Consider the following 27308-nt stretch of genomic DNA (forward strand, 5'->3'; position numbering starts at 1 on the left):
CGCTGGGGAAGCGGCTTGGGATGCCTGAAGACCCAGCGCCCCACCTAGGGGCAGCAAAGGCGGCCTTGGCCACCGCCCCACCGCGCCCCATTCAGAGCCGGACGGCGACTGCCTCGCAGGTTAAAGTTTAACGCGAGGAGGGGCGCCCTCTGGCGGCCGCGAGCGGCTCCGCAGGCAGCAGCGTCCCCTGTCACTTTCGTTCTCGGTCGGTTCCCGCGGAAGAAGCTGCAGCGCTGCGGGTCGGGGGCCACCATGGACCACCGCGGGCCGCAGAAGATCAGCATCGGCGTGAGTATCTCTGCGTGTGTCCAGGTCGCGTGGGGGGTGGGGTTTGCCTAGGATTCGCAGGAATCCAAACGCCCCTGAACGCTTTTTCGGGGGAGGGTCGCTCCCCCCAAATAGGGGGCTGGATATAGATGGGTAGGGGGAGAGCGAAATCGGGGAGGGGGCTTAAGGTACATTCACCCGTTTCATGTTAGGAAAAACGGAGGCAGGAGGGCAGTTTTGCACCACCAACAGTCACGGATCTCGCCCACACTTTTTAAAAATTTTTTAATTTTTTTGCCCATACTATTTTACTAAATTGGTGGGTTCTTGCAAGGCAGAGGTTGTTTTCAGAGTGAGGCTCCTCCCCCTCTAATCCTATTGGCATATTCGCCTGTCGAGGTACATCATTCTTCCTCTTCCCATATCCTCTACAGAATAGTAATAGAATCGCAGAAATGTAGAATTTGTAGACCCCAGGGAACTCAGCTAAAGCATCCATGACAGATGTCCTTGCAACCTCTGCTTGAAAACCTCTGAGGAAGGAATAGGCACAGCGGTTTGCATTTTACAGAGGAGAAACTGAGGCAGGGAGAAAAGTTTTCCCAACATTAAATGACATCTGTTAGAATCATAGCTGTCAACCTTCCTTTTTTTGCGGGAAATTCCCTTATTCTTGCGCCGTTTCCCGCTGCTATCCCAGATTGTTAGATATCCCGTAGACTGTCCCCGGGACAGGTGAGGCTGCTGATCTCTTATTTTCAAATCTGAAAGTTGACAGCTATGGTTAGAATTGGTGTGATCTCGCTGGGGCCAAAGCTCTACCCACTAGGCCAGGCATAGGCAAACTCGGCCCTCCAGATGTTTTCGGGACTACAACTCCCATGATCCCTAGCTAACAGGACCAGTGGTCAGGGATGGTGGGAATTGTAGTCCCAAAACATCTGGAGGGCAGAGTTTGCCTATGCCTGCACTACACACATTCCCCAAATGGATGAAAAGCAGCTGAGATCAAAGTGAATCAGCCCAGAGCTGTGTGCAGTGAACAGTTAATATTCCCCCCGGATTCTATGATCTGTATCAGTTAATTCAAACTGAGGACGCCCCCCCCCCCATTATTCATATTTATTATTTTGCATAAGCTTTTCCGGTTTGGTTGGTGAATCAGCCCCACAATTTAAACACAGCCAATAGCTACCTCACCTCCAGACATTGTTGCACAGAGATCTATGCATTTGGGTGGTACCCCTATACATGGAGGTCTACCTGACAGTAAGTCCCATTGAACTCAATGGGATATTAACAGGAGGTTAATATCACCTGCCTTTTACATAAGAAATATTGTAGCAACAGATACAACCGGCGAAACAGTTTCGTACAAAACAGATGCAATCGGGAATAAAGTTGGCCGTCTTCTGTGCAGATGTGCCAGCCAATGGATTTTGCTCCTTTGCAGAGGCAATGGCGGATAATACTGCCTATAAGACAGATAAGCAAGAAGTTTGCAGTTTAATAGGGATGCGGGTGGCGCTGTGGGTTAAACCACAGAGCCTAGGACTTGCCGATCAGAAGGTCGGTGGTTCGAATCCCTGCGACGTGGTGAGCTCCCGTTGCTCGGTCCCTGCTCCTGCCCACCTAGCAGTTTGAAAGCACGTCAAAGTGCAAGTAGATAAATAGGTACCACTCCGGCGGGAAGGTAAACAATGTTTCCGTGCGCTGCTCTGGTTCACCACCAGAAGCGGCTTAGTCATGCTGGCCACATGACCCGGAAGCTGTACGCCGGCTCCCTTGGCCAATAAAGCGAGATGAGCGCCGCAACCCCAGAGTTGGTCATGACTGGACATAATGGTCAGGGGTCCCTTTACCTTTATGCTGTTTAATGGAGAGGGCAGTGTTATGGGTCTGCCCTCAGCCCAGGTCTGGCTCCAGGTTTGAGGGTCCTCTGCTAGCTGCCCCTCCCTGTCAGTGGGTTTCAGGTGGGCTCCCCTAGATGCATGGTTGCACTCTTCAGCAGCCCTGGGCGGCTGCGTCTAGCCCCCTTTTCAGTTTCCCAGAATGCCGCAGAGTGATGTTCTGCCAGGTGCATTGTGGGAAACGTAAGGGCATTTCAGCCACCTGATGCTGCCTGGGTGGGGGGAGAAGAAGGAGGGACGCCCCCCCATCAGCATCATTAATGAATGCTAGAAAAAATGAGGTGCGAGGGGCATAGTGGTATTCAAATAAAAAGTTTCTTCCGCATTGGTTCCATCTCGTTTGCCCTGCTGGATGTCAAATAATAATAATAGTAATATTTATATCCCTGCAAAATGGATCTCTTAATAGGCCCGAAAGAGAAGAAAATAAATGATCCATGGTAGCACATATCTACCGTATTTTTCGCTCTATAGGATGCACTTTTCCCCCTCCAAAAATTAAGGGGAAATGTGTGTGCGTCCTATGGCGCGAATACAGGCTCCTTGGCTTCAGCGATAGCAATGCGAAGCCTCCGAAGCGCAGAGGGAGCGCTCCCTCCGTGCTCCAAAGGCTTCACGTTGCTTTCGCTGAAGCCTGGAGAGCGAGAGGGGTCGGTGTACACCGACCCCTCTCACTCTCCAGGCTTCAGGGATAGCCGCCTGAAGCCTTCGGAGCACAGGCGAGTTCCCGCTGCGCTCCGCGGGCTTCGGGTTCCTTTTGCTGAAGCTGGGAGATCAAGACTCTCCTGGCTTCAGCAGAGAGGGAGAGCTGCGCTTCAGCCAAGCGGGAGGAGAAATGGAAGGGGCTCCGTTTCTCCTGCCGCTTCGCTGAAGGGGCGCTGAGCAGAGAGGGGGAGAATTTTTTTCTTCTTGTTCTCCCCCTCTAAAACAAGGTGCGTCCGGTGGTCGGGTGCGTCCTATAGAGCGAAAAATATGGTATGTCTTTTGACTCGCATCTTCACTGCTGCAAGATTGCAAAGCCCGGCTTCCTCTTTAGATTTAAAGCCAACCAATTTATTCTTCTTCTTATTATAATTTTTATTAAATGTTCTGTTTTACCGTTTTAAATACTCATTTTACATCCTTAAAATATCTATGACTTCCCTTCTTCTCTTTCCATGGTTCATTTTACGTATCATAAACCCCTGCATCTTTTACAAAAATTATACCATTCAGTATTCCATTATTGCATCCACCGAAACTTACTTACACTGTTGAATTTCTTTTAACGCTGCCAGCGTTTTCAGCTATACACACGTTATTTCCCATTTTCCAATAAACATTTTCCAATCTTCTTTAAAGATACGTTTGAAGCAAATGTTGGAAACAAGAACCAGCAGTATTTTATCCTCTCTTCTCTACAGTAGCCTAATACAGTGGTACCCCGCAAGACGAACGCCTCGCAAGACGGAAAACCCGCTAGACGAAAGGGTTTTCCGTTTTGGAGGCGCTTCGCAAAACGAATTTCCCTATGGGCTTCCTTCGCAAGACGAAAGCCCATAGGGAAATCTCCGGGACAGCGGGGAAGCGCAGCGCGTCTTCCCCACTGTCCTCGGACCTCCTTCGGAGCAGCCTTCCGAAGGCTGGCGGTGGGGCGGAGAGCTCTCTGCCCCACCGCCAGCCTACGGAAGGCTGCTCCGAAGGCTGGCGGTGGGGCGGAGAGAGCTTCTCCCCACGCCAGCCTTCGGATGGCTGTCCTGAAGACTTGCGGTGGGAGGAGGGTTTTCCTTCCCACCGCCAACATTCAGAGTGCTGTTCTGAATGTTGGCGGTGGGGAGGAAAAACCCTCCTCCCACCGCAAGCCCCGGGAACAGAGGAGAAGCGCTGCGCCCCTTCCCCTCTGTTCCCGTACCTGTCCTGAAGGCTTGCGGTGGGGAGAAAAGCCCTTCTCCGCACCACCAGCCTGGCAAGCGGTTTCCATAGGAACGCATTAATTGATTTTCAATGCATTCCTATGGGAAACCGTGCTTCGCAAGACGAAAAACTCGCAAGAAGAAAAAACTTGCAGAAAGAATTAATTTCGTCTTGCGAGGCACCACATAAGAATAATAACCCTGCTCCATTTAGAATCCAGCTGTCTCACTGATTGTACAAGTGTAAAACTATCAGTGCCAGAGGGCCAGGGCCTCCAAGCACTGACAAAAACCCTATCCCCCATTTCTTCTCCTTTGCAAAAGATGTCCATGGAGTCTGCTTCCCTGGGGCAAATGGGGCCCTGCCCCACCAGCCTCCACCTGCCTACCTGCTAGTCTCAGTATTGCCCTTGTCAAACTCAATGGGGAGGAGGGACAAGCAACAGACTTAGTTGGTTCTGGCGCCACCTTCTGTTCGGCTCCTGGCCTGCTGCCCTACTGGTTCCAAGGGGCACCAGTAACCCCTGAAAAAGTCAAGACTCCCCCTTGTTATTTAGGGGAATTGAATTGAATTCTAAATTATATTCCAGAAACATGGGAGATTACAAGGTGTCAAAAAAAATGGATGTACTGTGCCATATTAGAATTAAAAAAAAACAAAACTTGTTTTGATGAACTGGAAGAGCCACGAAAAGATTCCATTGAGCACATGGATTGATAATATGGACAGACTAGCTACATACGAACGAATTGCATGTCGCAAATGAAGAATGGATAAATATGAAGAAATCTGGAGGGAATATTTAAGTGATAAGGCGGACAGTGGTGGGAAGTAGGGGAGGAGAGGTGGGGAAATATTGTTTAAAAGGTGTTGTTGTTGTTTAGTCGTGTCCGACTCTTTGTGACCCCCTGGACCACAGCACGCCAGGCACTTCTGTCTTCCACTGCCTCCCGCAGTTTGGTCAAACTCATGCTGGTCGCTTCGAGAACACCGTCCAACCATCTCGTCCTCTGTCGTCCCCTTCTCCTTGTGCCCTCCATCTTTCCCAACATCAGGGTCTTTTCCAGGGAGTCTTCTCTTCTCATGAGGTGGCCAAAGTATTGGAGCCTCAGCTTCAGGATCTGTCCTTCCAGTGAGCACTTAGGGCTGATTTCTTTAAGAATGGAGAGGTTTGATCTTCTTGCAGTCCACTGGACTCTCAAGAGTCTCCTCCAGCACCAGAATTCAAAAGCATCAATTCTTCGGCGATCAGCCTTCTTTATGGTCCAGCTCTCACTTTCATACATCACTACTGGGAAAACCATAGCTTGAACTATACGGACGGTATATCAGTATTCAAATCTGAATTGTCAAATTGTGTTATTAGTGTTACAATGGTTTTTGTTTTATGTGTCTTTTGCGGTTGTTGTTTGTATTGAAAAAACGATTAAATACTTTTTTAAAAAACAAAAAAACTCCCCCTTCTTTCCCCTTCTGCAGACAACCATCATGGCCGTGGAGTTTGACGGAGGGGTGGTGATTGGATCTGACTCCAGAGTATCTGCAGGGTGAGTGCTGTGCGTTTGAGAAAGGGGGGGGCATTTGTGTGTTTGTGTACACCTGTCAAATGTCTGGGCTCTCCACCCGATGGTGGGGAATTGCAGGGCAGTGTAACATTTCCAAGGCTACTTTTCTGGGAGGGAGCTTCCTTCCTCCGAGATGCGTATCTCTTTGTCCAAACGAGGCCTCCTTGAATGCGTGATGGAAATCCACCTTCCACAGGACTAGCTGCTTGTCCAGTTAAATGGCTGGCTTCCAAAGTTGGAACCACGTGAAGTGTGCCAAGCCGTGCATGAGAGCCAAAATGCCCACCTCTGACTTCCTCTGTTGAAATATTTGTGGGATTTTCTAGAGTTGTGGGAATGTTGATTTTTGCCACTGTAATGTCTCTCTCTCCTTTCACACTGTGCCTTTGACATCTCCTCCCAGGCAGTCCGTGGTGAACTGCGTCTTCAACAAACTGGAGCGGCTGCACAGCCGAATTTATTGTGCCCTCTCTGGCTCGGCAGCGGATGCCCAGGCCATTGCTGACATGGTGAACTACCAGCTAGAGCTGCACAGGTGAGCACTAGTGTCAGCTTCTCAGGTGAGGGAGGGGGCAGGCTGCCAGCCACAGGTGCCATCTCTAGAGGACCTTACACAGTGGCCAAGCGTCACCTTAGCTCGGGTGAATTTCAGGGAAACCACTGCAAGAACAAGAGAGGGGACGTTCCATTTTAACAGCAGTTTTGGCAGAGCATGGAACTCGTAATCTCAGGGCTGTGGGTTCGAGGTCCACGCTGGGCAAAAGATTCCTGGGTTGGGTTGGACTCGATGATCCTCATGCAACTCTGATTCTATGACAGGTGGGTGGGACTACCCACTTGTCAATCATATGATTGACAGGAGCGTTGTCCACCCAGCCCGCCTGTCACAGTTGGCTGTCAGAGACGGGGGTCTAATAAAGATCTGGTCTCCCCAGCCAGAAAGTTTCTCCAACCTAGAGTAAATGGCAAAGAAAATTGGCTACTCCTATTTTTTTTAAGAAATAAATACTCTGAGCATGTACAGTTTCTCATTTTAAAGTGCAGCACCATAACTACTACAGTGGTACCTCTGGATATGAATAGAATCCATTCCGGAGCCCCGTTCGCATCCTGAAGTAAACGCAACCCGTGTGTGCGCATGTGCACGTGTCACGATTCACCGCTTCCATACATGCGCGTGATGTCATTTTGAGTGTCTGCGCACGCGCGAGCGGTGAAATCCGGAAGTAACGTGTTCCGTTACTTCCGGGTCGCCGCAGAGCACAACCTGAAAGCGCTCAACCTGAAGCAGCTTCAACCCGAGGTATGACTGTACAGGAATAAAATGTAGTTTCCTTCTGTTTTCCTTGTGCTCAGCACCTTTGCTTGGACACAAGTATAATTTTGTTGTAAAAGAAAAAGAGAGTAATATATATTTTTAAGGAAAAAAATACAGTGGTACCTCAGGTTACATATGCTTCAGGTCACGTACGCTTCAGGTTACAGACTCCGCTAACTCAGAAATAGTACCTCGGGTTAAGAACTTTGCTTCAGGATGAGAACAGAAATCGCGCGGCAGTGGCAGCGGGAGGCCCCATTAGCTAAAGTGTTGCTTCAGGTTAAGAACAGTTTCAGGTTAAGAACGGACCTCTGGAACGAATTAAGTACTTAACCTGAGGCACCACTGTATAAAGAAAATGAGCATCTGGACTCATGGGGCTATAAACATGTTTTTAAAAATAAGAATAAAGGGAGGATGCTGTGGTGACCAGCCTCAATGATTTTGCCATTTTCACCATTTTCTGCTGCTTTCTAGATGGTAATGAGTGGGGTGAGGGCTGGGTCTTGGCCCTGAGGTCTAGCCTACTACCAGCTGCAAGCCTCAAGATGACGGACCCCATCTTTAAGCCACCTGGCAATTGATTCAGATGTTAGGTGAACTCAGCCTGGTTTCTGGAAGAAACAAGACAGTTTGTTGGTGCTGAACCGCCCTCTAGTGGCCAAAGCAGGAAGAGGTCTCTGTTCTCTCTTCTCTGTTATCACCTGATTTCCCAGAAAAGGAGACTCCAGACTCAGCCGTTAAGGCTGTTGCTATTACGAGATATCCTGCAGCCAATCAGAAGCCGCACCTTTGTTTTCCAATGTTTTGGAAGTCAATCTGACTTCCGGAACGGATTCCGTTCGACTTCCAAGATAGCACTGTACACGTGAAAGGGGCTTGTGCAGACCTCTTCACGTTCAGTGTGTATTTTAAAGTGAAGGGAGCATATCCTATATAGAAATAGCAAGATCAATGCTCTTATTCTCACACGAGAGAATCAGCAGGTTTACGGAGGTGGAGGGGACCCCCCGAATTTGGCAGAAATACGAAAAAAAATCAGCTTTTAAGCAGTGATTCTCAACCTGTGGGTCCCCAGATGTTGTTGGACTACAACTCCCATCATCCCAGAGCTCTAGCCTTGCTAGCTAGGGGTGATGGGAGTTGTAGTCCAACAACATTTGGGGACCCACAGGTCGAGAAAGGCTGCTTTAAGAGGAGAAAATGTGAAGGGTGGGGGAAAGACCCCCCAAAAAAAAACAGGCCAGTGAGGTTTGAGCATGCTCAGAAGACACAGAATGCTAGGTGTGTCCGTGGAAAACCAGGCGGGAGAGGGAATGTGATGGAGTATCTTGAAAAAGGGCATGGCTGGCTGGCTGGCTAGAACCCTGAACAGGAATGCACTGCACTGCTGTGGTTTTGTTGCAGGACCCAATTCCCCTCATTTTTACCTAATGCAAGAAGGGCTTTCACACTCGCCAGAAGCTCGGCTCTTCCCTCGCCGGTCCTGGAAGGATCCTTTAAAAAAGTCCCATATGCTCAGAGACTTTGCGCCTGTTCATTGGGGGAGACAGGAAGCCCAGAGCACTTGTTCTTTAGATGTCCCTTTTCCGAAGAGGCACGTAGTGAGACCATTGATCCCCTGCTGGCGAGGCTCGCTGACCTCCCAGAAAAGCAAAAAAAATTGACATTTTCCTGTTAGGCAAAGATCATAAGACGACCCGGATGGTCGACAGTCTGTGTACAGATCTGTAGGCGCAGACCATCCCCCAACCCCAACTAGTTCGTTAAGAAAATCCTCAAACTCGGTCCCATGGGTGACTCTGGGCCATCTCTCTGTGGTAGCTTATCTTAAAGTTTTAAATGTCTACATGCTCATCGCATAAATTTTAAATTTATTGTTGCACATTGTTTTAAATGTTTGTTTCCCTTCTGGGATTGTACCCCCAAGTGTGTTTTATAAGCTGGTCTCCGACCGTTATAAATTATCTATCATCTACAGTGGTGCCCCGCAAGACGAATGCCTCGCAAGAAGAAAAACTCGCTAGACGAAAGGGTTTTTCGGTTTTTGCATTGCTTCGCTAGACGAATTTCCCTATGGGCTTGCGTCGCAAGACGAAAACGTATTGCGAGTTTGTTCGCTTTTTTCTTAAAGCCGCTTGAAGAGGCGCAGTTGCGACGGACCGTGCTTCGCAAGACGAAAAACATCGCAAGACGAAAAGACTCGCAGAACAAATTAATTTCGTCTTGCGAGGCACCACTCTATCTATCTATCTATCTATCTATCTATCTATCTATCTATCTATCATCTATCTATCATCTATCTATCTCTCTCTCTCTGCGGAACGCATTAATTTCGTCTTGCGAGGCACCTCTATCTATCTATCTATCTATCTATCTATCTATCTATCTATCTATCATCTATCTCTCTCTCTCTCTCTCTCTCTGCGGAACGAATTAATTTCGTCTTGCGAGGCATCTATCTATCTATCTATCTATCTATCTATCTATCTATCTATGTCTATCTATCATCTATCTATCTATCTATCATCTATCTATCTATCATCTATCTATCTATCTATCTATCTATCTATCTATCTATCTATCTATCTATCTATCTATCATCTATCTACCATCTATCTATCTATCATCTATCTATCTATCTATCTATCATCTATCTATCTATCTATCATCTATCTATCTATCTATCTATCTATCTATCTATCTATCTATCTATCATCTATCTATCTATCTATCTATCTATCTATCTATCTATCTATCTATCTCTATCTATCTATCTATCTATCTATCTATCTATCTATCTATCTATCTATCGATCTATCTATCGATCGATCTATCTATCTATCTATCTCTACCTACCTACCTACCTACCTAATCTTTTGTTCGTCTCCCTGGCAGCTTGAACGTGGAGGGTCCTCCCCTGGTCCTGGCCGCAGCCACTTTGGTGAAAAACATCAGCTACAAGTACAAGGAGGAGTTTTCGGCTCACCTCATGGTGGCAGGATGGGACGCCAAGAAAGGCGGGCAGGTAAGCAGAGAGAACGATGGGCCAGGGATGGTTTCTGGCGTCCCACCTGCTCCGCTCATTCTCTGCTGCCTTCCAGGTGTACGGGACTCTGGGTGGGATGCTGACCCGACAGCCTTTTGCGATTGGCGGATCCGGGAGCACCTACATTTACGGCTATGTGGACTCCGCCTACAAGCCAGGAATGAGCCGGGAGGAATGCCGCCAGTTCACCAGGAACGGTAGCCGTCTAAGCTGTGTCCACTTCAGGGTGGCAGCGTGACAGGGACATTTTTTTTGGGGGGGGGTGGAGAGGTGGAAACAAAGCTGGACTCTTAGAAAGTCTAGTCCCATCTTTACAGAAGGTGCAGGTTTTGACTAAAAATTGGAGAAAAGTAGCTCAGAAAGATGCAGTTTGGAGAACCATTGCTAACCACTGTTAATCGTTGTTAACCATTGGAGAAAATAGCAGTACAGTGGTACCTCGGGTTACAGAAACTTCAGGTTACAGATGCTTCAGGTTACAGACACTTCAGGTTACAGACTCCACTAACCCAGAAATAGTACCTCTGGTTAAGAACTTTGCCTCAGGATGAGAACAGAAATCACATGGCGGCAGCGGGAGGCCCCATTAGCTAAAGTCGTACCTTAGGTTAAGAACAGTTTCAGGTTAAGAACGGACCTCCCGAACGAATTAAGTTCTTAACCTGAGGTACCACTGTATTTCCTAGAAATGGGTTGTGGCTTCTATAGCTATGCGAGTGGCTCCATAAAAGCAACAGGGCCCCGTTTGCACTGGGCATCTAAAGTGCTATGATGCCACTTTAGAATATCATGGCTTCCCCCAAAGAATTCTGGGAACTGTAGTTTGGTAAGGATACTGAGAGCTAACAACTCTCAGCATCCTTGCCAAACTACAGTTCCCAGACCCCTTATTCCCTCCACAAATCTACAATTCCCAGAGTGGTTTAACAATCAATCCCTGTTCTTCCCAAGGGAACTTTGGGAATTGTAGCTCTGCAAGGGGACTAGAAGTCTCCTAACAACACTCAGCACCCTTAACAATCTACAGTTCCCATAATTCTTTGGGAGAAGGCTCAACGGTTTAAAGTGCTTTGATACTGTTTTAACTGTATAGTGCTGATAGGCCCTAGCAACAACAACAACAACAACAACAACTTTATTATATCATCCCCGTCCTCAAAGCTTTTTCTACAGCATCAGCTGAATTTAAATGCCCCTTTTCCTTTCTCTTCCCTCTCCTTTCAGCCATTGCCCTCGCCATGTGCCGGGACGGATCCAGCGGGGGAGTCATTTACCTCGCCACCATCACCAAAGAGGGTGTCAAGGAGGAAGTTGTCGTGGGAGACGAAATTCCCAAGTTCTACGATGAATGAATTTTCTCCCCTCCCCTCTTTGTTTTTATTCCCGTTAGTGGAGGGCAGCCCATTTGGACAAGGGAGCACTGCCCCACCAGCCTTAGTGCGCCCCCACCTCCCTTCCTTCTTACTTACAGCAGCCTGCCTTTGGCTCTGGCTCCCCCTAGTGTTGGCCTCCCTGTCTCCTGCCTTATCAGTTTCAATGTGCACCCCCCCCTCCGCTGACAGTAATAAACTTTGCTAGAGAGAAACTGTGCCCCGTGTGGTCCATGGGACAGAGGCTGTCCACCGCTGTGCGCATGCACACATGCATGTTCACAGTCGTGCCTGCGCACACTTCTGTGTGGGAATCTGCTTTGTCAACATCTTAATTGGGCTCATAAAGGGGGGAAAGAAGTGAAGTTGGTGTGTCTCCACTGCTTTTGAGGTGCCAGGAATCCTTTTCCACAGCACTGACATGTCAATGGCATCTCAGGCCCTTCATTTGACTGATGCCTGTACAGAAATTGATAAATGGAGAGCCCTTTTGCTGAGAAAGTCAGTCCTCTGTCTTTCTTCTTGTGCAAATGGATCTCTCTCTCTCTCTCTCTCTCTCTCTCTCTCTCTCTCTCTCTCTCTGTGTGTGTGTGTGTTTCCAGGATTGATTCCTGCCCTCATGGTTTCTCTCTGCCACAAAACATCCTCACCCTTTTCTCCACAGTCCCTATTTGTATTTTCTCGCTTTCCTGTTTTTTGCGATCCTCCGCTGCCCCCTGCCGGCTGCTTTCTTCCCAAATGAAAAGGAAATCAGGTGATTTCCGAGAAATCATTCAAGGGACCAGTTTAAGCAAGTCAAGTTTATTTTTATTTGTTTATTCAATTTACATGTTGCAGAAGAGCCAAAACACGAACGCACAACACACTTGTGATATCAATGACTTTTTACTCATTTTCTTGCCCTGTACATATTTGGAGTCCATACAGATGATGGAAAGGCAAGAACAACAAAGGCAAGGTAGTATTGTGCAGCGACTGGCTTATTCTTTCTAGATTTTTATTTATAACAGTACAGTCGTACCTCAGAAGTCGAACGGAATCCATTCTGGAAGTCCGTTTGACTTCCAAAACGTTCAGGAACCTCCTGCAACCAATCGGAATCTGCGATGGACTTTCGGGTTCCAAAGAACATCTGCAAGCCAGAACACTCACTTCTGGGTTTGCGGCGTTTGAGAGCCAAAAACATTTGTCTCGCAAGGTGTTTGACTTCGTAGGTACAACTGTACTTGCTGCCTATTCAAATAGAATATTCAGGTGGCATACGACGAGATATGCGAATACAAAAATGCAATGCAAAATAATCACAAGTGACTAATCTCAAATAAATTAAACTGAATGGGCATCCAAAACAGTCTTCAAGGGATGTCCAGAAGGCCAAGGTGAAGAGGCCTCTGCTGAACATCTGCTGGAAGCGCACGGGACCAGCGACGCCAAATGCCCGGCTCCTAGTGGAGCTCGGTCGGGACAACTAATCCTTTTCCTCTGGTAGATCTCCATGATGGGGCTGGGAGAGAAGGGCGAAGGGCTTAGGCAGCAGAATTGCCTTGACACCCGGGGGGGGGGGTCTGTAGGGAAGGAGACAGCCTTAAAGTGTGTGCACCTTAAAGTGAGCCTGGGAACAAGGTGGCAGCCAGACTTAAGACTGGGAGTTGTAACACAATACTGCCAGCTTGCAGTGCAAAAGGAATTTTCTGCCAATGATAAACACGCATGCACGCACACACACACAAACCACGTCCCGTCTCAGTTCAGCTCCTCCCCATTGGGCAGGACGCCTGTGGGTCTTTGGCTATTGCAGTGGGCTGCTGTTATTTCTAGGCATTGTTGTGAACACTTTTTTTTTGTCCCACCACTTTCTCTTGGAAAACCTGCTGTGGAAAGCCTGGCTGATGCTTGTTGCTGCTGACCTTTAAAGCCCTAAATGGCTTCAGCCCAGTATACCTGAAGGAGCGTCTCCACCCCCATCGTTCCGCCTGGACACTGAGGTCCAGCGCAGAGGGCCTTCTGGCCGTTCTCTCCCTACGAGAAGAGAGATTACAGAGAAACAGGCAGAGGGCCTTCTCGGTAGTGGCGCCCACCCTGTGGAACGCCCTCCCATCAGATGTCAAGGAAATAAACAAGTACAGTGGTACCTCAGGTTAAGTACTGAATTTGTTCCGGAAGTCCGTTCTTAACCTGAAACTGTTCTTAACCTGAAGCACCACTTTAGCTAATGGGGCCTCCCGCTGCCGCCACGCCACCGGAACACGATTTCTGCTCTCACCCTGAAGCAATGTTCTTAACCCGAGGTACTATTTCTGGGTTAGCGGAGTCTGTAACCTGAAGCGTCTGTAACTTGAAGCGTCTGTAACCCGAGGTACCACTGTACCTGACTTTTAGAAGTCATCTGAAGGCAGCCCTGTTTAGGGAAGTTTTTTATGTTTGACGTTTTACAGACAATATTCTGTTGTGAGCCACCCAGAGTGGCTGAGGAAACCCAGCCATATGGGTGGGGTATAAATAAGTTGTTGTTGTTGCTGCTGCTGCTGCAATTCAGGAGTAAACAGTGGGTAAGAAAAAAGACTCACACCTGTACCTAGAAATCACAGCACCAACAGACGTGTGTCTCAGAAATCAGCTCCCCAAAGCAGTCGTTCCCCACCCACACCCAAAGACAGGCTGGCATATTCATAGCAAACTCCCTTTCAGGATTTTCCACCTCCAGAGCTGTCCCTTCTCCAGATTTCTGGTGTTTGTCCACCACTTCTCTCTGTCCTCCTCCATTCAGCATCTTCTCAGGGGGGCCTGGAGCTTCTCCTGGAGTCTTCCCAGCTCAGGGGGCCAAACTCTTGCCTTTCCTCTCCCCCTCATCGTTCCACAGATCTGATTCTCTTTGCTTCTCCAGAGTCCCAGAGACGCAGCCTTCTGCCTGGCAACTTTAATCCGCCTCACTCCCGAGATATCCTTCAATTTCTCTGAGGGTCTCTCTGTCGCATGTGTGGAGGAAAAACTAAAACATGTTGAAGAGTTCCCAGAAAATAGACCAGAGGCAATTGCTATTTCATCCAGCAGAGCTTTACTGCTACTGAAGGCAAATGAGCAGAATGGTCACAAATCCAATACATTCAGGATTGGCACTGTCCATAAGAAATACAGTTGCAGCAGACTTAATGGAAACTTAACAATATCTTATAATAAGACTAAAACCTTAGCACTATATACGAAACATCACACCAGAAAGAGAGATAGAGAGAGAATGAAACCCAGGTTTTTTCTGACCTCACTATTAGTCATGTGGCCAGCATGACTAAGCTGCTTCTGACGAAACCAGAGCAGCGCACGGAAACACCATTTACTTTCCCGCCAGAGTGGTACCTATTTATCTACTTGCACTTTGACATGCTTTCAAACTGCTAGGTTGGCAGGAGCTGGGACCGAGCAACGGGAGCTCACCCCGTCGCAGGGATTCGAACCGCCAACATTCTGATCGGCAAGTCCTAGGCTCTGTGGTTTAACCCACAGCGCCACCCACATCCCTGAAACCAGCTGTACTCAGAAGGAATAACCCAAACAAGATCCTTCTTTCACACAGAGAAGAAACCTTCCAGAACCCTCTTGGATTAAGCAGAACAGGAAAGATCTCTACACATCAGATCAATACTTTCTGTACAAAGAAATGCAAACCGACACTCTCGCCATACGAGGAAAATCCTCAAAACCACATCAGCAAGCAATCATCATTGGGCCACAGGCAACTCTCCCCTGTCCGCCCCGGCTGTGGAATCACAACAAGGCAAGATCAGGCTTGCTCAGGATCCTCGAGGACCACGCATGGGATGACCCCACCCTCTCCAGGGTCACCTGCAGAGGAAGAACAAGACAGGTATGCACGATTGGGGGGGGTTGTTGTTTGCAGAGCACTTCCTCCATCTTCAAGAGAAATAGGGCAGACACTGCGCTCTAAACGAAACAAACAGAAGTCAGGTGCAGAGGGAGGGTATTAAGAGACGCCCCAAATCCAGGCATCTTCCTACCACTAAGCACCAGGGTGGAGGCAGCACAACTTCCTCTGATCTCAGGTCCACCATTGGGGGGGGGGACTCGACTTGCTGATATGTTACACAGACAAGACAGCATTGCAAGTGTCTCTCCGCACCCTGGTGCTGCTGGGCAGAGAGAGCTCTGTTTTGTTTTGTTTTTTGTTAAAATTGCTGTTATTTTTTACCTATGTCATTTTAAACTGCGATATTAATGCTGTATTCTTAGCTTTAGATTTTGATTTATGTGGAAATTGTTTCCCATTTGGTTGGGTATTTTTTTTAAAATGTGATTTATGACTTTTGTAATTATGTAAACCTTGTTATGCTGTAAGCAGCCTTGAGCATTGTTTTTTTAACTGTGTAAAGGCGGCATACAAATAAAAAATGATTATACCACCTTCCCTGCAGGATGCACTTCAGGAGGAACTGGCTGCGCTAGGCTTGAGAAGCCGGCTGTGCACAGCACTGATTGGCTGCCCATGGTGGCAATCACAAGTCTTCACCCTGAACAGCGTTGTCGTTGAATTAAGGCACTAAAATACAGTGGTACCTGGGGTTACAGATGCTTCAGGTTACAGATGCTTCAGGTTACAGACTCCGCTAACCCAGAAATAGTGCTTCAGGTTAAGAACTTTGCTTCAAGATGAGAACAGAAATTGCGTAGCAGCGACGCGGCGGCAGCGGGAGGCCCCATTAGCTAAAGCAGTGTTTCCCAAACGTTTTTGGGCAACGGCACACCTGTTAGCCGGAAAAAAATCTCGCGGCACACCACCATTAAAGCCCCGCCCCGTGACGTCAGCGCGCAGCGTCACGCCGGGAGGGACGCACAAAAGCGAAAGTTTTTTCCCTCCCCCTTGCCGGGGTGGGAGGAGGCAGCAGAGCGAGGGCAGCTGAGGCGGCGGCGGCTGTTGTGGTGGTGGCGGCGATAGCGGGCGGAGGAGGGGGCGGCGGCGGGAGTTGCTGCTGCTGTTGTTGCTGCTGCTGCCCGGACATGCCGGCCTCCTCCTCCTCCGCTGTCTCGCGATCCTCCCTTTTGTGCGCGCTGCCCCGCCGCTCGGCACCACCACCGCGGAGCCGCCCCCGGCTCGACGCGGATCCTCGCCGCCGCCGCCGCCTCTCACCGCCCGACTCGCCCGCCTTCCTCCCACGGCACACCAGCCGATGTCTCACGGCACACTAGTGTGCCGCGGAACACCGGTTGGGAAACACTGAGCTAAAGTGGTGCTTCAGGTTAAGAACAGTTTCAGGTTAAGAACGGACCTCCAGAATGAATTCAGTTCTTAACCCGAGGTACCACTGTACAGTGTAATGAACGCATTTCCAAGGCCTGGGAAAACAACTGGAAAGATGTTGAGTCCGCCTGCAACGTATACAGTGGGGGTGTTAAACAGGAAAGTCTTCAGTTTGGAAGCAAGTACACCTCTCCTTTTGGGAGACAAGAACAGGCCACCGGCAGCCTAGGACACCACCGTTAAAGGACTCAATCTGGCTTTGCATCTGTGAGACCTTTCGAGATTCAGATGTGGGGGGAAAGGGGGGTATAAAATTTAAAAATAAACCAAGCCTGCCTCCTCGGTGCCTTGAATCCTCCCATTTTCTAACCGATGTGTTTTCAGGGCACAACGAAGCAAGGCTTCCTTCCACCTGCCTTGCTCCACCCTCCAGTCTCTGCTTCTCAATTTGTATTGTATTATTTTATGTACTGTGGCTTGCCGTCGTTTTATTGATTATAGTTTGGAAATTATTTATTGTAACTGGTGAGTGGATTTCTCTTTAACTTTTATATGTTGTTGTTGTTGTTATTTAATGCTATTCTAATGATTGTTGACTGTTACTTTTTATGTAGGCTGCCTATTTTAAAGTTATGTTTTATTATCACATTTTTGTATTGCATTAGATTGTTATAAGAGGTACATTTTTTGTTTCTTCAGCTTGTAAACCGCCTTGAGTATTGTAAGATAGAAAGACGGTACAGTGGTACGCCGCAAGACGAACGCCTCGGAAGACGAAAAACTCGCTAGACGAAGGAGTTTTTCGTTTTCTTAGCTGCTTCGCAAGACGCATTTCCCTATGGGCTTGCTTCGCAAAACGAAGCTTGCCCCGCTGTCCCCGGACCTCTTTTGAAGCAAAGTGCAGCAGGGAGAAGATCGCTTCTCCCCGTTGCCAGCCCTGCAATCTCTGGGGACAGAGGGGAAGGCGCGCGCACACCTTCCCCTCTCTCCCCGGCCCTCTTTTGAACCAAGGGGCGGCAACGGGGAGAAGCAATTCTCCCCGCTGCCCCTTCCCTTGCCTTAAAACAGGTCCGGGGACAGAGGGGAAGGCGCGCGGTGCTTCCCCTCTGTCCCCGGACGGTCTCCATAGGAACGCATTGATTGATTTTCAATGCATTCCTATGGGAAACCGTGCTTCGCAAGACGAAAAACTCGCAAGAAGAAAAAACTTGCGGAACGAATTAATTTCGTCTTGCGAGGCACCACTGTATACAAATTAAAAATGATGAAGATGATGAAGGGAAGAGAGTCTCAGGAAGCCAGGTCCCAAGCCTTTTTCTGTGCTTTTTATTTATTATTTAATTTATTAAAGTATCTCTACACCACTGTAACACGCAACATCAGCGCAGTGCAGTGCACAGGTAAAGGATAGGAGAGAGGGGTTTTTTATTGGGGTGTGTGTGTTGTTTTTATCATATTGTTTTATCTTGCATTTTTATGTTGCGAACTGCACTGAGGTCTATGGATGAAGGGTAGTACACAAATGTAAGCATCATCATCATCTCATATAAACATAATACAGAGGAAATATACTTACACATGGCTCAACTAATCGTTCAGTTCTCACCCTGAATTTACCTGCGTTAGAATGAGCATGCAAAGAGGAAGGCATCACTCACCTGATGCTGCCCTGTATCCGTCTTTCCTTTTCTCTGCAGAGACAGAATCAGAGCGTTAGGATGGAAAGAGACCTTGTAGAGATCCTCCAGCTTTATCCTCTGCAAGGAGGAAGGACCTTGTGGCAGGTGCCTCCTCTCGTCCCTGCCTAATAATCTCCAGGGGTGAATGAGGAACACACCAAGCACCAGGGGATGGGGGGAGTGGAGAAGACCAGCCCATGGAGTCACCTGGATTCCTTCAAAAGGGGATAGTCTCTCCCACAACAGAGTTAGGTCCCTAATTCCCAGCAAGTCCATTCACAAGTTACTTACTGATGCACACCAAGATCCCAGCAATTCCAGCCACTGCCAGCAGGACAGCTACCAAGATCCACCCAATAACAAGTCCCATGTTGGATGCTAAAAGCAGATTAGGGGAAATTAGGGAAATTCAGAGCAATATTTTCCATTCATGGGAGAGGCAGAAAGATTGAGATCTGATATTCAGTTTTATTTATTTGCAATTATAATCCCACCTTTCCCCCCAAGGATCTTAAGGTGGTGAACGTGCTTCTCTCTCTCTACTCCCCCCCCCAAAAAACCCCCTCACCTGTGCAAGGTGTGCAAGAGTTCTCCACAGAATTGGGGAAACCATAGTAAGGTTTTATTCACATCTAAAAATCAGAGTGTTTATGAATGCTTTGTGAACTCAGAACCACACACGTTTATAGACAAAGAGATGGTGGCCGTCTTTTACCTTTGACATAATATTTTGAGCTCAAGGCCTGTGTGGCAGCAGGTGCGGTTTGACTTCCGAAAATGTTCAAAAACCAAGGCGCGGCTTCCGATTGGCTGCAGGAGCTTCCTGCACTCAATTGGAAGCCGCATCAGACATTCGGCTTCGGAAAAACGTTTGCAAACCGGAACACCCACTTATAGATTTGCGTCGTTCAGGAGCCAAAACGGACAAGTACCAAGGTGTTTGAGAACCAAGGTAGAACTGTAACTTGCTTTGCTCCCAGATGTACAGAAAGGATCCAACTAGGAATTGCCAATCTATGTTGTGATGCAGCTGTTGGGCGTCTTTGGCTGTTTCCCCCGCCCTTCATCTCTGGGTTTGAAATTCGATAAATAAAATGGATAAAATCCCCCTCCCAGAGCCCACCTGGCTCCTCCCAGGCCACGTCCAGAGGCTTCTCCAGGCTGTCATGCTCCACGCGGCACCGGAAGCGCTCCCTCTCCTCGGGGTCGATCTGGACACTGAGGAAGAGATAGTAGGTCCCGTCCGAGTTGGGGGCGACCAATCCTCGGAGGGTGCCCTCCTGCCAGACCTCCCCGTCCTTCACCCAGTTGGCCTCAATCTCCTTGGGGTAGAAGCCGTGGACTTGGCAAACGAGGGTCTCCAGGCCGTCATAGTCTGCCTTCCTGGTCACCTTCACCACCGGGGCCTCTGCAAAAAGGGCCGCATTGGGGTTAACACAGGGATGTCTCTGGTGGCTGGAAGGATGGATGCTGTAAAATCAGGGAGAGCCCCCCTCAATCCTGACTCAGAGAGTCAATATCCCACACTTGTAGCATCCTGAATAAATTAAGAAGAACCTTGAAGGAAACAGATTCCTCAGCCGCCCTTGGCATCTTCTCCAGTCTGTTTCTGTCTCGGAACTGTTTCTGGATTATTATTACAGGGTATGACCGGAACGTTCGGTGAATGGTCACAGAAATCGGACAGCGAAAAATATTTGAACATACATGCCTTACAGGCCTTCAAAGTAGGCCCCCTCTGATACAACGCACCATTGACAACGTTCATAGAACTGTTAGAAACTTCTGGAAAAGTCCTCTTTTCATACTGCTTTCAGGTCCTTCATCACAGCAGCTTGGACATGTGAAATGTTGGAAAATCTGTGCCCTTTCAGTGCAGATTTCAGTTTTGGAAAAAGAAAGAAATCCGGTGGGGCCAGATAGGGAGAATATGGAGAGTGGGACGGCTCAGTAACCTCAGTAACAATTTCATGCGGAATATGCGATTCTTTCACCATCATTCGGACAAACGCCGATCCCACATCAATAACTCAGGAACTCTGTCGACATTTGCCGCCGTTCTGCTTGTTGACAGACTGAGGGTCATCTTCGATGGTTTGCTGCCCTTCACGGAAATGCTTAAACCGCTCATACACTGTCTTTCGAGTTACAGCTTCATCTCCATTCACAATTGTGAGCATTTCGTGGGTTTGCGATGCCAATTGTATGTTCGCATATTTCTCGCTGTCTGATTTTTGTGACCATTCACTGAACTTTCTGGTCACACCTTAACACCTTATACTATTAATGATGATGATGATGATAATACAGCAGTACCTCGGGTTACATACGCTTCAGGTTACAGACTCTGCTAACCCAGAAATAGTACCTCGGGTTAAGAACTTTGCTTCAGGATGAGAACAGAAATCGTGCTCTGGCAGTGCAGCGGGAGGCCCCATTAGCTAAAATGGTGCTTCAGGTTAAGAACAGCTTCAGGTTAAGAACGGACCTCCGGAACGAATTAAGTACTTAACCCGAGGTACCATTGTATTATTATTATTATTAATAATAATAATAATAATAATACGCTGCCATTCATGAAAAGATCTCAGGGCAGTTGACAGAATAAAATACAAGATAAAGCACAAGTAAATAATTAAATCAAAACAAAACAACAAAACAATAACACCCCCTTCCCTCAGACATGTTTAAAGGGCTTCAACCAAAAGCCTGGTTGAAGAGGAATGTTTTCACCTGGCGCCTAAAAATATATAATGAAGGCGACAGGCGAACCGCCCTGGGGAGAGCATTTCACATGAAGTTTTGTTGCTTGTGTGTTGGCCAACCTGGGCTGCTTTGGGAGGGAGAGATGTCATTTTCTAATCATCATCACCATCGTCTTCTTGAGAGGCTCTAATATTAAAAGTAAAGGTAAAGGACCCCTGGACGGTTAAGTCCAGTCAAAGGCGACCATGAGGTTATGGCGCTCATCTTGCTTTCAGGCTGAGGGAGCCAGCGTTTGTCCACAGACAGCTTTCTGGGTCATGTGGCCAGCAGGACTAAACTGCTTCTGGCGCAACAGGACACCTTGACGGAAGCCAGAGCACACGGAAATGCCGTTTATCTTCCCGCCACAGCGGTACCTATTTATCTACTTTCACTGGTGTGCTTTCGGACTGCTAGGTTGGCAGAAGCTGTGATAGAGCAACGGGAGCTCACTCCATCGCAGGGATTCGAACCGCTGACCTTCCAACTGGCAAGCCCAAGAGGTTCAGTGGTTTAGACCCGCCTATCAAACTTGTGGTTTTGAGATTTTCCCACTGAGCTACCTCTGGGCTGAGGGGCAAATGTCACCAGGCCCTCAATGGATGAATTGATTCAGTTCCCTCTAACTTGAAGGAAGGTATTTCAAGTCCTACCCTCACCCCCCAAAACCCACAACAAACCATTCCCACCCCCATTTATTCCCTATCCCCATCATCAACTTGATCTGGTAGACATTTGGCAGGAACGCCACCCTATAAGTTGTAAGGAAATGGCCAACTTCCCCCCAGTGAGCCCTCCAAAACCCCACCCCTCACCAGTCCTGAGCAGAACTTCCTTCCCGTAGTTCAGGTATTTCCGCAGGTACTCGATGCAAATCTCCTCCAAGAAGTGCTTCCTGCGCTGGTTGGCAGCCAAGTCGGATTCCCACCTCCTCTTGGTCACCTGGGCTGCTGTGTCAGCTGCCGTCCAGGTGAGGGTCTCCTTGTCGAAGGTGACAAAGTCCCTCCCGTCGTAGCCAAATTGGGAATACCCACTTACGTGCCCGTCCTGCCTCAGCTCGCAGCCGTACATGGCTTGCCAGGTGTGAAACGCTGTAAATATAAAGAGGCTCAGGAGGCCGGTGAGCTTAACGCCAGGCATCCAAAGACATGCTGAGAAATAGCACTGGGAGCTCCCAGCCACCCACAGGGAACTGGTGTTCTTAGGGCTCATTCTTTGCAGTGGTGTATCGTGGTTTACCAAAGCATAAACTTAAAAGGGGGATTGTTTAACTCTGCTAAAGTAAACCTTACAGTGTTTAAGGGGAGGTTGGGGGGCCATCTAACATGGATGCTTTGGTTGAGATTCCTGCATTGCAGGGGGTTGGACTAGATGCCTCTCAGGGTCCAGCTCTACAATTTTAGGATTCTTGGATTCTGCTGAAAAGCAGAGCTGCCAAATTTGGGGCTGGCTTGTTCTGAGTTAACCATATGGCTGAGACCCAACCTGCCCACAGACTGTCTCACCAGAGTGGTGCATGCTCTGGCTATCTCCCGCTTGGACTACTGCAATACACTCTACGTGGGGCTACCTTTGAAGGTGGCCTGGAAACTACAACTAATCTAGAATGTGGCAGCTAGACTGGTGACTGGGGGTGGCCGCTGAGACCATATAACACCGGTCCTGAGAAATCTGCATTGATTCCCAGTACATTTCCGAGCACAATTCAAAGTGTTGGTGCTGACCTTGAAAGCCCTAAATGGCCTCGGTCCTGTATACCTGAAGGAGTGTCTCCACCCCCATCGTTCAGCCTGGACACTGAGGTCCAGCTCCGAGAGCCTTCTGGCAGTTCCCTCCCTGCGAGAAGTGAGGTTACAGGGAACCAGGCAGAGGGCCTTCTTGGTAGTGGCGCCCACCCTGTGGAACGCCCTTCCATCATTTGTCAAGGAAATAAACAACTATTTGACTTTTAGAAGATATCTCAAGGCAGCCCTGTTTAGGAAAGTTTTTAATGTTTTATCTTTTATCGTGTTCTTAATATTCTATTGGGAGCCGCCCAGAGTGGCTGGGAAGCCTTGCCAGATGGGCAGGGTATAAATAATAATCATCATCATCCTCCTTCCATGTATCTACCACAGGCAGAGTTGACATTTGTTCCAGAGTGGAGGCCTTCATCTGAGGGAGAAGCTTCAGCAGGAGAGAGAGCCACTCCTTGCACCCTCCACTCACCTTTGCTCTGGTTGTAAAGGTTCCTTACTATCTCCACGTTCGCTCTGAACGTCTGCTCCCAGCCATGCAAGATCTGCGTCTGCCTGTCCCAGAACTTGGGATAATCCTCCTCTACTTTCTCCATCCAGGGCACCGCAGGCTCTTCCCTCCGGGTATCGCTGTCGTAGTAGTAGATGGGCTGGTCATCTAAGTAGCCCACGGCAATGAACCAGGGCAGCCCCTGGCCGGACTCTGACACCCCAGTGTAAAAATTGCGCATGGAGTGGGAGGAAGAGGCTGCAAAAGAAGGGCAGAGTTAGGGATCCTGAAGAGGAGAATCCACACTCCACCCAAAAAACCTTCATAGACCCTTATCTTTGCAAGGAACCTGAGAAGACTACTCTCAAAGTGGTGCTGTTGGTTCCTTAAATTTTAAAGCAGAAAACCATGACATCCTGTGCACATATGTTATCACAGGGGTCTGCAACATAAGGCCCATGGGCCAGAAGTGGCCCATGGAGGTCGTTTGATCGGCCCAAGAGCCACCCCAGAGCCGAGCTGCCCGCTAGCGCACTGCGCTAAACTGGCGCAGCACGGTGCAGGGACTTGCTTCTGCAGTGCTGAAAATTGCATGTGCATAGACGCAGCCACCAAAAATTGCACCTGTCCATACGCAGATGCTGAAAATCGCGCACGCAATCCGGCCCATGGGACTGATCCAGCCCAGGCAAGATAAACCTTGCCAAACTCTGTGTTGAAGTGAGTCCCATTGAGTTCACCCAGGAAAGCAAGGACTTCAGCCTAAATGTTTTGTTCTAGACGAACAATCACAAATGTGCCCAGCGCCTGAGGGAGTGGCAAACCGCTGCACCCAGAGACACTGAACGTGTGTATGTTTTGCCAGTTTTATTTTTAAAATACGGTGGTACCTCTAGTTACAGACTCGATCCGTTCCGGGGTGCCGTTCGCACCCTGAAAAGTCCGCAAGTAGAGCACTGCTTCTACGCGTGGCAAAACCCAGAAGTATACACTTCCGGGTTTGCCGGGTTCATATCCTGAAAAAACACAACCGGAGACTGACGTAACAAGAGGTACGACTGTATTTTTATTAAAGATTTTGTCATTTACAAAAATACGTGCATTGTCTCTTTTTTCAAGTCGTGTTTTCTACAGATTGGTTTCATTTGTTGTGAGACATTAGCGTATACAGTGTTAGTGTAAGAAAAAAGGGGGAAGAGAGGGAGGGGGAATGGTGAGTGGGGTGGGTCGGGTGGCAATGATTCTGCTTAGTGTATGTGTGGCGTTTTGTGTCAGCGTCACTTGTGTGGGTTCTCTTACTATTCGCTCGTTGTATTTCCTTGGTGGTGAGAGAGATTGGGGGTAGCCTAATGTGTGGTTAGTTGTCTTTGCTTGGCTGTGGTGAGATTTGTGGTGTGTTTTTTTAAAAAAAGATATTTATTAGAGTTTCCAATTTTTTACAAACAAAAGAAAAAACAAACATAAAAATATTACAAACACTTAAATTTCACAACTTATTTTCTTGTGACTTATTTCCCCGACCTCCTCATACCTCCCCTTCTTGTATACCCAGTTTAAGTTGTTTATACAGCAAATCCTTATCTCAACATCTTAAATTATTGTAGCTTTAAATTCTTGCTTACAAAAAGAAAGTCGTTTTATCATAGTTACAGCTTGAAACCACTTAATTTCAATCCAGCATCATTCAACATTCCTTAAGTGGTGAGATTTGTTCTGGTGTGTGAGTGAGGGCATGTGTGTGTGTGTGTGTGTGTGTGTGTGTGTGTGTGTGTGTGTTTGGATCAGGTTAGCCAGATTGATTCATATGTTGTCGGCGGATCCTTCCTGTTGTCTTGTTGGGCTGTGTATGTGATAAAGAGGAACCGTACCGGGACGAAGGCGTCTTCTTCTATTTGTCCCTTGTCAGTTTTGCCAGCTTTAAAGATGAAAGGCAGCTGTGTCTGGAGAACGACTGACAGACAGACAGACAGGACAGCAAAGGGGCAGCAAAATAAGGCGTTCTGACCATTTGACATTCTCCTAAGCCTGACAACAACCCTGCAACGCAGCAGGTCAGTATTGCCAACCCCGATTTTAAATATGAAAGGGAGCTGCGGGTGCTGAAGCTCACATCATCTGGGGGGGGGGGGGGAATTATCACCAGGCCCCCATAGATGAATTTGCCCAGATCTCTCTAAGCACGGCTAATACGTATGTGCCATTCTGCAAAAAGGGAGGGTGCTATAATTATTTCATTTTTAATTAATTTTCATAATAAAAATAATCCTTCCAGTAGCATCTTAGAGACCAACTAAGTTTGTTCTTGGTATGAGCTTTCATGTGCATGCACACTTCTTCAGATACACTGAAACAGAAGTCACCAGAGTGAGAGGGTGGGGAGGGGTATTACTCAGAAGGGTGCTGGGAATGGGTGTTTGGCTGACAGGTGTGCTAAACCTGGTCAGTTCGTGAATGGCAGAGGTAAGATTTGAACCAGCCCTCCCCAGCAGAGCTCCCGTTCCCACGAGCTATTCCAACCCCGGCCACTAGGTGGACCAAGGAGCCGACACAGCACATCCTTACCTGTAGCAAAGGAGGACTCGCTTTTGCCAATTACTCCGTAGACTTCCCAGTTCATAGCCACCCAGATCACGCACCCACCCTTGCTAGTAGCTCTCTTCACACATTACCGTGTGCGTTAGGGAAGAGGCCAGCGCTGCATTGGTAGGTAGACGATGATGAGCCCCACAAACACGACCCCCAAGTCCCTTAATTCTCACCTTGCGCGCCTCTGAAACTCTCCCTGCCCCCAAGGCGGCATGCAAAACAAAAAGTCTGAGAAAAACAGGTATTTCCCAAGGGATCTGGCTCCACTTCGGGTAGGGAGCTCCCCCGTGGTCTTCCCCCTTTGGGTGACCAGCAAAGTCACACCCACAACCCCGGGATCATTGGACTTGGGGGTCTTTCTTTCCGCCCCGCCGCGCAGTTCAGCCCCCGGAGGTACTGACCAGCGCAGTCCAGCAGGAGCAGGTGGGCAGCAGCGCACAGGATCCAGGGGCCCCCACGGATGAGGACCCCCATCGGGACGAAGCGATCCCCGCCCTGCCAGCAGAAGGGTCCGGAAGAGGAGCCGCGGCGGAAATATTCCACCAATGGAAAAACGGCGTGCAGATTGCGTCGGCGGTTGCTGGGTAGATCTGAAAACCGCAGCGTGGGAGAGATGGACTGGAAAGCGAAAGCGAAACTTCTCCCCTGACTCCGCCCCCTCCCCGTTCCTCCTGCCTCTTCTGCTGGGGGAGATACAAGGAAACTTGAAAGTTGCCGGGAGACTCTGGAGGGTCCACGTGCATCACGGAGGAGGTGAAAATATTCACTGGAGAACCACAAGGGTTTTGCCAAAATTCTCCTGTAATTCTCCTGGCTCCAAATCGAATACTTTTTGTTATGTACTGAGTTGAATAGGATCCAAACTGCAGCAGTCTGATTGGTCCTAGAACAATAGGATCCAAAACGCAGCAGTCTGATTGGTCCTAGAACAATGCAGCAGTATGATTGGTTGGCAGAAACCACCCAATCATTCTCCAGATAGAAGCGAATCCACAACCTGATTGGCTTACAGTAGAATTCCGGAATTAGCCAATCATGTGCAGCCCATTGTGTAAATAATGTATATAAAGCAGATACTTTGAGGGGACATTCATTCATTCCTCCTCACCACTATGAGCTGAATAAAGAGCATGAAATCACTTTGCGACTGTGTATATTTCACTTTTGAAAGTCCTCTGTGGCCTGGGACCCTGAAGTGGGGTCTTCTCCCGTCCTCTCCTCCGCAGATGACTTTTCTCCCTCTGCTTTCCAGAGATGAGGTGGTCGACAACTGCCAAGAGGGAATTTTTGTTGTTGTTCTGACAGGCTTTTAAAGCATGACACACTTCGAACGTTGCCCGTAGCTCAGTTTTCCTGTATCATTGCTTTGTTGAATGGTTTTAAATTTCGATTTCAGAATTTCCGTCGAAAAAGTAGGGAGGGAATCTGAGTAGTGTGGGAAGGAAATGA

The 27308-nt window shown here is 48.3% G+C and overlaps 2 protein-coding genes across 4 annotated transcripts; one reads left to right on the forward strand and one right to left on the reverse strand.

The window, feature by feature from the left end:
- The first annotated feature begins 139 nt into the window (after nt 1–139).
- PSMB9 (proteasome 20S subunit beta 9) lies at nt 140–11587 on the forward strand. The gene is made up of 6 exons (XM_081183646.1): nt 140–288; nt 5550–5617; nt 6039–6170; nt 9852–9981; nt 10058–10199; nt 11227–11587. The coding sequence occupies exons 1-6, from the start codon at nt 253–255 to the stop codon at nt 11352–11354; spliced, it is 636 nt and encodes a 211-aa protein (XP_081039772.1). The 5' UTR covers nt 140–252; the 3' UTR covers nt 11355–11587.
- A 570-nt stretch (nt 11588–12157) lies between these two features.
- On the reverse strand, nt 12158–26406 carry LOC308580668 (major histocompatibility complex class I-related gene protein-like). Of its 3 annotated transcripts, none has more exons than XM_081182654.1 (7): nt 26261–26406; nt 23256–23531; nt 21863–22138; nt 19426–19710; nt 18594–18680; nt 18282–18314; nt 12158–15212 (listed from the first exon to the last, which is right to left on the reverse strand). In XM_081182654.1, exons 1-7 carry the CDS (start codon nt 26331–26333, stop codon nt 15151–15153), a joined length of 1092 nt encoding a protein of 363 aa, XP_081038780.1. In that variant the 5' UTR covers nt 26334–26406; the 3' UTR covers nt 12158–15150. The 3 variants fall into 3 exon arrangements, with proteins under 3 accessions (XP_081038780.1, XP_081038782.1, XP_081038781.1); XM_081182656.1 differs by lacking the exon at nt 26261–26406 and adding an exon at nt 25836–25905; XM_081182655.1 differs by lacking the exon at nt 18594–18680 and having other exon boundaries at nt 26261–26405.
- Nucleotides 26407–27308: the final 902 nt, after the last annotated feature.

The sequence above is a fragment of the Podarcis bocagei genome (assembly GCF_964188305.1).
Source record: "Podarcis bocagei genome assembly, chromosome: 2".
NCBI classification, from domain to species: domain Eukaryota; kingdom Metazoa; phylum Chordata; class Lepidosauria; order Squamata; family Lacertidae; genus Podarcis; species Podarcis bocagei.

Coding starts and splice junctions, on each gene's coding strand:
- PSMB9 (XM_081183646.1), top strand. CDS start 253: ATGGACCACCGCGGGCCGCAGAAGATCAGCATCGGC. Junction 6,171..9,851: donor TACCAGCTAGAGCTGCACAG/GTGAGCACTAGT, acceptor TCTCCCTGGCAG/CTTGAACGTGGAGGGTCCTC. Junction 10,200..11,226: donor CCGCCAGTTCACCAGGAACG/GTAGCCGTCTAA, acceptor CTCTCCTTTCAG/CCATTGCCCTCGCCATGTGC.
- LOC308580668 (XM_081182654.1), bottom strand. CDS start 26,333: ATGGGGGTCCTCATCCGTGGGGGCCCCTGGATCCTGTGCGCTGCTGCC. Junction 23,532..26,260: donor GCTCCTGCTGGACTGCGCTG/GTCAGTACCTCC, acceptor CTTCTTTTGCAG/CCTCTTCCTCCCACTCCATG. Junction 18,315..18,593: donor TGGGATCTTGGTGTGCATCA/GTAAGTAACTTG, acceptor CTGTCTCTGCAG/AGAAAAGGAAAGACGGATAC.